Raw genomic sequence first — 9992 nt, forward strand, 5'->3', positions numbered from 1 at the left:
CTCAGAGCAAACTGCCCCACACCCACGAAGCAGACACAGGGCACGGTTCGTGGCGCGGAACTCCCCTCCATCGACCTCTACCACCTTGGCACCACTGACCGACCGACAGACTCCCGACGGCAGCCGCCGCGCATGCGCAAACTGCCCGCCCTCCCTCAGGGCGCCTTCCCCGTGCCTGACGGCCGCTGCCTGCCCGGCTCCTGCGTGGCACGGCAGCGCACCGAGCCTTGTGTTGCCGCGCGCGCGGGCATCACGCGGGCATCGCTCTGTCCTCGCTCCTTCGGCTTCTCCTCCGGGCGCTGCACGCAGGCGCTCGCCAAGGACACCCGCGGGTCCTCGCTTGTCCGGGCGGCGGCCAGGAGGCGGCGGGGTCCTTCCGCGCCGCGCGTCGCCGCCGGTGGGTCGTGAGAGCTCGCGTGCCCACCATGTACTACAAGTTCAACGGCTTCACGCAGCGCCTCGTCGGGGCTGCGGCCTCCGCCGCCTACAACCCGCAGGTAACAGCGCTGCCGCAGCCGCCGCCGCCGCCCTAAGCGCCGTGGCGGGCGTGACCTTCGCTGCCCTCGGCCCCTGGGGCGGTTGTGCGGCCCGGAGCCCTGCAGGCAGTGCGGGATAGCGGCTGGCAGCTGAGCAGCGCTACGCTCGTCCGCCTCTCTGGTCTGTGCGTGTGGAGATTGCAGCTACTGAAAGCATTGCAACCCTTGTTTCAGAGACTAGGCCGATAGATTTCAGAGACTAGCAGTTTGCTTACAGGAAGATTGAAAAAACAAAAACAGCCATTCTTTTGCACGATGCTTACTCATCTACTTCAGAAAGCGTTTTGCTGACAGTAACATAACTGCTGGTACTAACAAAAAATCCCTTAGCTTGAGACCTTTACCGTGCTTTCTGTCTTAGCCTTAGCATTCTTAAAAGACTTCATTTTGCACTTATTTAAATTATGTAACATAGCATGAATAATTCAGCCCGTTTGAATGAATGGGAACTTTTTCAGCCAGTGCAGGTGAGGAGTAAAGCTAAAAACTGCTGCTTCTATTTAAGAGGTTAATGACTGCGATGACCATTACATATACAAACTGTTCACTCAGACAACGGGCTTATTCAAAACAGTAGTAATGGAACCATTCGTAAATGCTCATCTAATCTTACCTGATAGCTTTTCCCTAGTTCTTCAAGTCTGGCCATAGCCTGCGTAGAAATTTTGTCATGCTGCTCTATCTTCAGCTGATACACCTTACTTTGCTTGTACCTAGTAAAAAAAAATAATAATAATAATTAAAAAATCCACTAACCACAGATCTTTTAACTAGGGTGAGTTGCTTGGACTTGGTTGAGAAACTTGCTGTTTCTCTATTTTCTCATTCTGTGATTCAGATTTGCCAATTTCCCTAAAATTTATAAACTTAAGTGTGGTGCTATTTCTAGTAACTGTGCTCCTAATCTTTAACTCTTTTGTGCTGTCAGGAAAATGTAAATCTGCCTTGGGATTCATGCTAGCAAGGCAAACAGCTGTACAGAAAATAACATGCCTGGTCTACAGGTATGTAGGCATAAAATAATACAAGTCTGACTTCACAAACTACAGAATCATAGAAGTAGGAAGGGACCACTGGAGATCATCTAGTCCAAACCCTCTGATAAAATAGGTTTTCTACAGTAGGTTGTACAGGAAAGCATGCAGGTGGGTTTTGAATATCTCCAGAGAATGGGACTCCACAGCCTCTCTGGGCAGCTTGTTTCAATGCTCTGTCACCTTCAAAGAAATTTTTTTTCATATTCAGATGGAACTTCCCGTGTTCCAGTTTTTGCCTGTTGCCTCTTGTTATGTTGGTGGGCACCACTGAAAAGAGCCTGGCCCCATCTACTTGACACCTACCTGTTAGATATTTATAAGCATTGATAAGATCCCCTCTCAGTCTTCTCCAGGATAAACAGTCCCAGGTCTCTCAGCTCAAAACATTGCTCAGTTTCTTAAACATTAAATGTATCATGTAGTCCTTTGAACAGAAACTAGAATTCCAGGTGCAGCCTTAGCTGCATACTAACATAGATCACTATGAAGATCAATTACTCCTATTTGAAATGTAACACAAGCAGGTTAACACAATAGTGTTATGTCTTTTTTTATGGCAAGTTAGAAAAAAACAAACGGTTATTTCAGGAGCTATAATGTAAAACATCACTGTCATGTGCTGAACTATAATGGCTAAATATAACAATAAAGGTAAGGAGGCCACCTCATGACTACAGTGACTGTACACTTAAAATTTAATCCATCGAACTGGATTACATAGGTTTTATCTCAGAGTACAGCCGTCTGAACTGAAAGGCAATTAAATTGTGCTGACTTATAAGAGATACGTGAGGGATGAAAAGCTGCAGCAGTATGCAAATTAGGGGATGTTAGATTTGTGTAAAACAGCCACCAATTCAGGGCTTCTTGTGTCCTTGAACACCTAGCCTGCGTCTCCCTCACATTTTTTTTTTTCCCCCCCCTTCTTCTATTTTCTTTTTCCTTGCCTCCTCTCTTCCTCCAACCTATGCATTCTGATTATTTAAGGCTCAACTTTATAGCAACTGCTTGGAATATTTGGGAGGAAGAGTTAGAAGTCTCCTCGCTCTGTCTGACACAAGCGTTGGGGATTTCCTCTCCCAAACCTACTGCTGATAGGACCTGGGTACTCTGTGTAAAAACAGAATGACTTAGGACAAGTACCAGCCCAGAAAAGCTTATGATAGCTATAGATTTGTCACTACAAAAAAAAAAAAAAAAAAAAAAAAAAAAGTTTCTATTATCCTTGCTAAGTCCAAAGTTGTAGCTAAGAATGTCTTTCGTTAGTTTTCACTTTTTTTTTTGTTTTGTTTAAACCATGGGTCTTAATACCAAATATATATTTTTATAATGTATCCTTGTAATGACTGGCAGTGTGCCTGTCTAGCATGACAACTGGTACATTTACAAGTATTATATACCTTTATATTTTAATCTTTATTTATGCAGGGACTCAAACCAATAGTTTCCACTGAATCCCCACCTCTGGTTTTTGGGACAACAACTAAACTTGCTTCAGATTTACCAGCAACTGATTCTTTCTTGGGTAAAAACCAGGTGCCAGACCTACAGAAACTTTTTCAGGTAATGACAACTTTGGGAGTAAATTACAGAAAATGAAAGAGTCATCCGTATCTTGCTCTATTTTAACGTGGCTGACCACTTCCATCATTCTGCAATGCATACATTTTTCTAGTTAAGGAAGTATAGCATAACTTGTATTTCTTCCTCAGCCTTGTATGGGGCATAAGTACAGAAAGTGAAAAGTCTAGTAAGTTTATCTTTTCATTTGCTTCAAAAAAATGTTTATTGTATTATTTGACTAGTGGAAGCACTTTACATCTGGAATCCAAGCATATGACTGCAAATAGAATAGGAGGAGCAAAGCAAATCGTTTTGTGTGTAATAATTTGAATATTACAGGTTCTGTTGTTTATGCAGTGTTAAAAAGAGCACAGTAAGAGCCAGTTTGTTTTAGCTGTTTAATTTCTAAGCATACTGAGTCTTCTCATAAAATATCTTTTTTCTCTTGTTCTTAATAAAAACATCAAGAATGTATTTTATAATGTACCCTTTTCTCTTTCATGCCACTTGCACTTGGAATATATCAGTCTGACTCGGTGAATAACCTTTTCTACATAACTTTTCACATTCTTTTGTTAGCGTCATTTTTCTCACCCAGGTCCTCTTTAGAAATATTTCACAATATATTTTTTCTGCCTGCATTTAATGCCTTTAACTAATACAATTAACTTGCTTTGCATTCGTCTTGCTAAATGAAAAGCACTTAGTATATCTGTACATAGCCTATCAGAGGGGAGGTTTTCCTTATGAAAGTCTCTTAGTTCACCTGAGGTATCTTGTTCATTATGTCTTCTATATGTGTTTATTTTATTCTATTTATTTCTAAACTCTTCCCACAGAAAGCAGATGGGCTGCCTGTACACCTGAAACGAGGAGTTCCGGATAAGCTGCTTTATCGGACCACTATGGCTCTCACAATAGGCGGGACAATCTACTGTCTAGTAGCACTGTACATGGCCTCACAACCAAGAAGCCAAAAGTAGATGAACCATGACTCACAGGACTCAATTCTTGGGAAGACCTCTTGCGTGTTTCTCTTTACCTGCTTCTTAATTCTGTGATCATTTAATGTTCATCTTTTCAGATCAAATCTCTTGGAGGAAGATGTTTTTACGTTGGTTGCCTCATGTGTTCTAGAAATCAATATAAACAATGACTTTCAGTCATCATCTTAACTTACGGTTGCGGCTCGGTATTTGTTGTCTCGCAGGAGCGTATGAAGTTGGAGAAAGCTGAACTTTTTCTTCTAATCCCCACTCAGCTTCAATAATGTTGGAGATAGGACAGAAGTACCACTTTCTGGACTAGGCTCCACATTTGTTAGTGGGAGCTTGCTGCTAGTTTCCAAAAGAGTAAAAGAAAATCATTTAATTTTTATGAGATACACTGCTCATTTTACATAAGCAAGTGGCAGTGGGACTTCGCTAAATGTTGGCATATCATTAAATACTTGTTCCTCTGATGGTAGGGCAAACAGCTTATCTCCTTGGAACGTGTAAACTGGATTTATTTAATGTGAACATCATGGTATGCAGCAGTACTCTAGCATCAGTTGTACCAGTTTTTGGACTTCTTGGACTCATTTGTCAGATGCTCTCATGCAATAAAAATAAATACACAAGTAATAAAATGGACAAGTCTTGAACATTTCATACCATTTCAGCTGACCTGGTAGTACTGATACACTGTTATTCAGGTTTAACTTGTAGATCACAAACCAGAAAATTGGTTGATCTACCTTACTGTAATCTTTTAAAGATGTTAGCCCTCTTCAAAACCTACCTTGGAATTCATTTGTTGTTTTAATTATGTTTTAGTGAAACAGGTCACTGCATTTCATAGCTCAGCTGTGTATTCTTTCCAGTGCACGCACAAATTTATGTACATCTAGGTAATACTGTCCCTAACACAAGAAAGATGTAGAGCTGTTGTAGCAGATCCAGAAGAGGTCCATGAAGATGACCAGAGGGCTGAAACACCTCTTCTATGGGAGATCTCCAGGGAGACCTCAATGTAGCCTTCCAGAGCTTAAAAAGAGCTTATAGGCAAGAGGCAGACCAACTTTTTACACATACAGGTAGCAATAAAACAAGGAGGAATGATTTAAAACTGAAGAGGGGAGGTTTAGATTTGATGTTAGATTTTATGTTAGATTTGATGTTAGATGCTGGAACAGGCTGTCCACAGAAGCTGTGAATCCCCTTGAAGGGGATCAAGGCCAGGTTGGATGTGGCTGTGGGCAGCCCCTGCTGGGGGGAGGAGTGAGGGGGAAGCAGCCATGTCAAAAGCAAGGGATTGGAATTAGGGTCCCTTCCAATCCAAGCTATTCTCTAGTTTTATGACATAGGAGCATCAATGTCCTTTTCTGTGTGGGTGGAGGTGAAACTAATAAAGCTTTGGGCTTTTTTCCCCCTGTAATATCATAGCCTTGAATTGCAAGTTTTACGTAAGTAAAAGGTATCCTCTAATTTGATAGATTCTGCTCTAATTTACAAACAGAATATTCACTTCCAATCGCTCAGGCAATGAGTCTGGATAAGCATTGGCCTCTGTGAGGATTCATCTCTCAGAAAGGTGAAGAAAAAGTGTAAATAAGCAAAAACATGTAAATTAAGCGAAACAATTGATAAAGGAACATGAGACTTCCATTGGATCACTCTTTTACTAAAGAACAGATTTGTTTTGTAGTTAAGTTATACTAAAGCCTTGTTACTCTTTCACAGGAAAGAAAATAGCTGCTTGTATTGTGATCAGAATTCAGTCAATGCTGGTATTTCAAGAATGGAGAGATGAAGTTACTAAATAAGAAAATTGTAAGGATAGCAACACTCAAAGAATAATATAATGTTTTCCAGGAACTGACAGCTACGTTGCCTCAACTGAAAATATATTTTATATTCAGTAATACATGCCTCCATAGCTTTAAGAATCTTAAGTAGGCTGCTAAACTTTTCTATTTTGTAAGAGTAATTAAATAAATAAAGCAGCATGGAGGTCATTGTCTTTCCTGCATACCATATATTAAGCACTCCCCTACAATCCTTCCAATAAAGGATACTTTGCAAACAAACTTCACAGGGAAATTTCCACGAGGATGAGTTTCTGCTTTCCATTTGTTGCTGCAGTAGATGTGGTTAAATTAACTGAACTGTTATCCCAGAGCATATTAATCAAGTGCAATACTTGTCCAAGTACTTGTGGAAAGAACAGCAGAGACATATGTTGCTCAGCTTCACATTTATTTTGAAAGGAACTCAGCTAGAATATTGGGTTTATATATTACAGTAGCAGTCTTGGCTGGAGCTATGGATATCAAAATAGTCTGATTCTCCTTGGTCTAGCTTTTTCCAATTCACTGTCAGATTTAGCATGTGTGCTAAACTGAAGAGAAAATACTATAAAACTTTGCAGATAACCAGATACTAGATAATGCATTATTTTATTATAAGCACTGTAGGTTTTAAAAAAAAAATTCAATTGTTCATTCTCAAAAAAAGAAAAAAAAACACACAAAACAAGCATGATAGAGCTGAATCAGGATGTGAACGCTCCTTCAGTTTGTCAGGTTCACATCCGTATTTGAGTTGGAGATTAAAGAGCAAAGTGTTACCAGCTGTCAGCAGCCATTGGGCAGGGGTTGCAGTCCTGAGAGAAAGAGTAAAGTGTATATCTATTCCCTCAGCAAAATGCTCTGAAGAAGAAAACAACTCGGAAGCTGCAGCCAGAGGGTTAGAATATAGAAGTAAAAATCCTGCCTCAGTTCTCAATTAGTTTTGAGATGATCATAATAAAAAGGATTTAATGTTGCAATTTTTTTTCCCTAAGAAGAACAACATAAAACAACAACAAGCTGTTGGATACCTACTTTAAAATATTTGAATGCCACAGACCTTATGAAGATTGAGAGGATTTAAGTGCTTTGAATTATTCTTTATGATGGAGGGATCTAATCTTCTTATCCTGGAGTCCTCAAGAACACACTTAAATAATCTCTCTCCCTGGCCGGATGTCAAACAAGGACTTAAATAAGGAAAACAAGTAAGGAAAATGATGAGTGAATGTTGGTGTCAAGAAGGCTACTTCATTGGCACAAATAAGAATCAGAATTGGGTAATACAAATTTCACTATGCACTCTTCTTAAAAAAGAAAAAAAAAAAAAAAGTACTTTTTGGCTGTACCTCAAAATTTACACAGCATATCAGCAGCAAGGTCCAAGAAAACAAGTTGCATTTTTTAAGTGATAGCTTCTACCCAGATGTTTTGGCTTGAATACAGAGCAGAGAATAAATTGTAATAAACTCTCATATTCCATGGAGCTGGGGTTGGAAGGGAAAACAGCTGAGATTTACAATACTCAGGAATAAAATTATCTCATGATAATCATTCATCCCCATGACATTATCTTATGGTTGAGAGACCATCTTTCTCCTTCTTAAATGATCTCTCTGGCAGCCTGGATTCAACAGTTATATCTTCGTAATGTTTTTTAAATAAGATCTCTCTCCCTTCTTTTTATGTGGGTGTTCTGGAATAAATGCACTTGAGAAGATGTTGATGGCATGCAAGTATGTCTTCCAGCAGCTTTAAAAATAAAAGTAAGCTAAGGAGAGGATTCCTTCCCAGTATTATAGCATGACCGTGTCATTTCAACAGATTTTTGCCTCAACATTTTAAATCGTCAGTAGCCTGATTATTTCAATGTTAATTCATTAATTGATGTTCCTTTAAAGCATAGGTGTCCAAACTTTTGGCTTACTTGAGCTGCACTAAATGGAGAGGAATTGTCTTAGGCCTCATAAAATACATAATATATGTAACTATCAAAACTTTTTTTTTTTTAATATTGAACAACTGTTTTGTAGCTGAGAATTCGTTCTATCAAATAGTGTTATTGTGCTCTTTGTAGCTGATATCATTTCCACAGAAATAAATAGGAAGTGTTACTTTCAGAGCAACCTATGTTGTTAACTCAGCAATTCACATCTGCTTTAGCTATGCAGGTGAATCCCTTCCCATATTGTTGAGTCTTTGAAGCAGCCGTTACACTGCTGTACAGATGTAGGGGCAGCAAAAGACTTTCTGCTTCCAGGCACCTCACTGTCTGTCTCAGAGAAGCACAGGAAATATTTTATTTCCCTGCAACATTCTTATAGTTACATTGTCTCAAATGTGTATCATAGTCTTTTTTTCCTTTTTTCTTCTTTTTTTTTAAAATATCTTTCACATAATGCAGTCATACACATCAATCTTGCTTCTAATCACTCTATGTGTTTATGGTCTGCTGCTAGCTCAGACCTGAAGAGCACCATAGAATACCTTGTGTTGGAAGAGACCTCAAGGATCATCGAATCCAACTGCTGGCTCTACGCAGCACTACTCAACAGTCAAACCCTACGTCTGAGAATTTTGCCCAGATGCTCCTTGAACTCCAGCAGCTTTGGGCTGTGCCCACCATCGTCTCGTGTAGAGCCTGCCCCTCTCCTGGCACAGCTCCATGCCATTCCCTCAGGCCCTGTCACTGTCACACAGAGCAGAGCTCAGCGCTGCCCTCCACTCCCTGTGAGGAGCTGCAGCTGCTTTGAAGCCTTCCCTCAGTTCCTCTGGGTTGAGCAAACCCAGGGACCTCACCTATTGAGACTTCTTTTCAGGCTTTTATGAAACAACAGCAAAACCTTATTTTGCAATAAAGCAGACTGGAGTCTATGCAGGATCACCAAGATGTGGAAAAACCAACAGTTTCCAGTGCAGTGATCTTAAAACCTCTGTTAAGAGAAGTGTTCTTTAAAAACAATGAAAATGTGATTTCTGGCAAGCTTGAAATTAGATTCCCTGGTTTCTCAAAATTTCACCTGGAGGCCTTTCTAAAGCCCTAAAAAACAGTTTTTCATGGCAAGCCTGTTAGACAAAAGTCTGGACTTCTGCGTAGACATACTCCTAGTTGTGCAGAAATTGTAAATAATGCCTGTTAGATCTGTCTACAGAGAATCAATATTTGATCCCTCCAGTACAAAATGTGAATATCTTACTAACGCACCATTTTCTAAGTTTGACAATATCAGAGTGATTGAATAATTCAGAGCAGTACGTAACCTTAAAGAAATTTCTCATTTCTACACAGCACATTTTTACTTTCACTGACCAACAGATTGTGAGAAAACCTATGTAATACGATTTCTTGGATTTCAGACTCAAATCCCACATTCTGTATTTAAATCTTATGGGATAAACAAATCCATGTAAAAATTAGAAGAAAATCTATCAGAAGCAGTTTTAACCACAGCCTTCCCCTCTCCTTGACTTGCTGCTCCTCCTTTCCAGGAATGTATGTCAGTGTCTCTGTTTCTGGGAATAGGAAGCCACAAGCAAACACATGCTGATGGTATAACCTTTCTTACTCATAGAATGAGGGAGGTAGGGTGGCAATAGGACAGTTGTTTCTATGATACGAATTTCTTTTATGGATGCAACTAAACAGCAAGACTGCACTTTTCTCTGAAATTTTAGCACCTCACATGCCTGACTTGTCTAAGGAGGAGGGGATAAATACTCTGGCTGGTCTAACAGTAAGTCTAGCTACCACGGTTGGCACTTAGGTACAAGTGATAGAAGTCTGTGAAAAGTTTTAACAAGCATTTTTCTGCTAATGGTTTTGTTTTGTGAAAAATTGCAAGGATCCCATATGCTGTCATTTTTAGACTCAGCTTTGTCAACACAAAATGTTTGGCCAGAACTGGAAGAACCCTGCTAGGTTGCCATGTATCAGATGGATCCTCTCTTCTGGGAGGAATTAGAACAAGATGCTAGTTCATTTTCTGGTTCTATTTCCATACTTTTCACTATTTTATTACAAAAAAA

At 40.0% G+C, this 9992-nt stretch overlaps 1 protein-coding gene and 1 long non-coding RNA gene across 7 annotated transcripts in view; one reads left to right on the forward strand and one right to left on the reverse strand.

Moving 5' to 3' along the window:
- The window catches only part of LOC122168027, a 25915-nt gene extending 23787 nt beyond the window's left edge, over positions 1-2128 (reverse strand). For all 5 annotated transcript variants that reach the window (XR_006171157.1, XR_006171193.1, XR_006171183.1 and 2 more), the window contains exons 1-2: positions 1877-2128; positions 1150-1249 (exon numbers count right to left, since the gene is read on the reverse strand). This is a non-coding gene — a long non-coding RNA (uncharacterized LOC122168027). The remainder of the gene's footprint in view (positions 1-1149; positions 1250-1876) is intronic.
- LOC122167927 (cytochrome c oxidase subunit 7A-related protein, mitochondrial) lies at positions 362-4770 on the forward strand. Of its 2 annotated transcripts, XM_042832978.1 has the most exons (4): positions 417-497; positions 1465-1540; positions 3002-3136; positions 3976-4770. In XM_042832978.1, exons 2-4 carry the CDS (start codon positions 1526-1528, stop codon positions 4117-4119), a joined length of 294 nt encoding a protein of 97 aa, XP_042688912.1. In that variant the 5' UTR covers positions 417-497; positions 1465-1525; the 3' UTR covers positions 4120-4770. The 2 variants fall into 2 exon arrangements, with proteins under 2 accessions (XP_042688833.1, XP_042688912.1); XM_042832899.1 differs by lacking the exon at positions 1465-1540 and having other exon boundaries at positions 362-497.
- The last annotated feature ends 5222 nt before the right edge of the window (positions 4771-9992 follow it).

Source organism: Centrocercus urophasianus, unplaced genomic scaffold, assembly GCF_019232065.1.
Source record: "Centrocercus urophasianus isolate 14NV4802_14NV808 unplaced genomic scaffold, USGS_Curo_1.0 seq_10, whole genome shotgun sequence".
Taxonomy (NCBI): domain Eukaryota; kingdom Metazoa; phylum Chordata; class Aves; order Galliformes; family Phasianidae; genus Centrocercus; species Centrocercus urophasianus.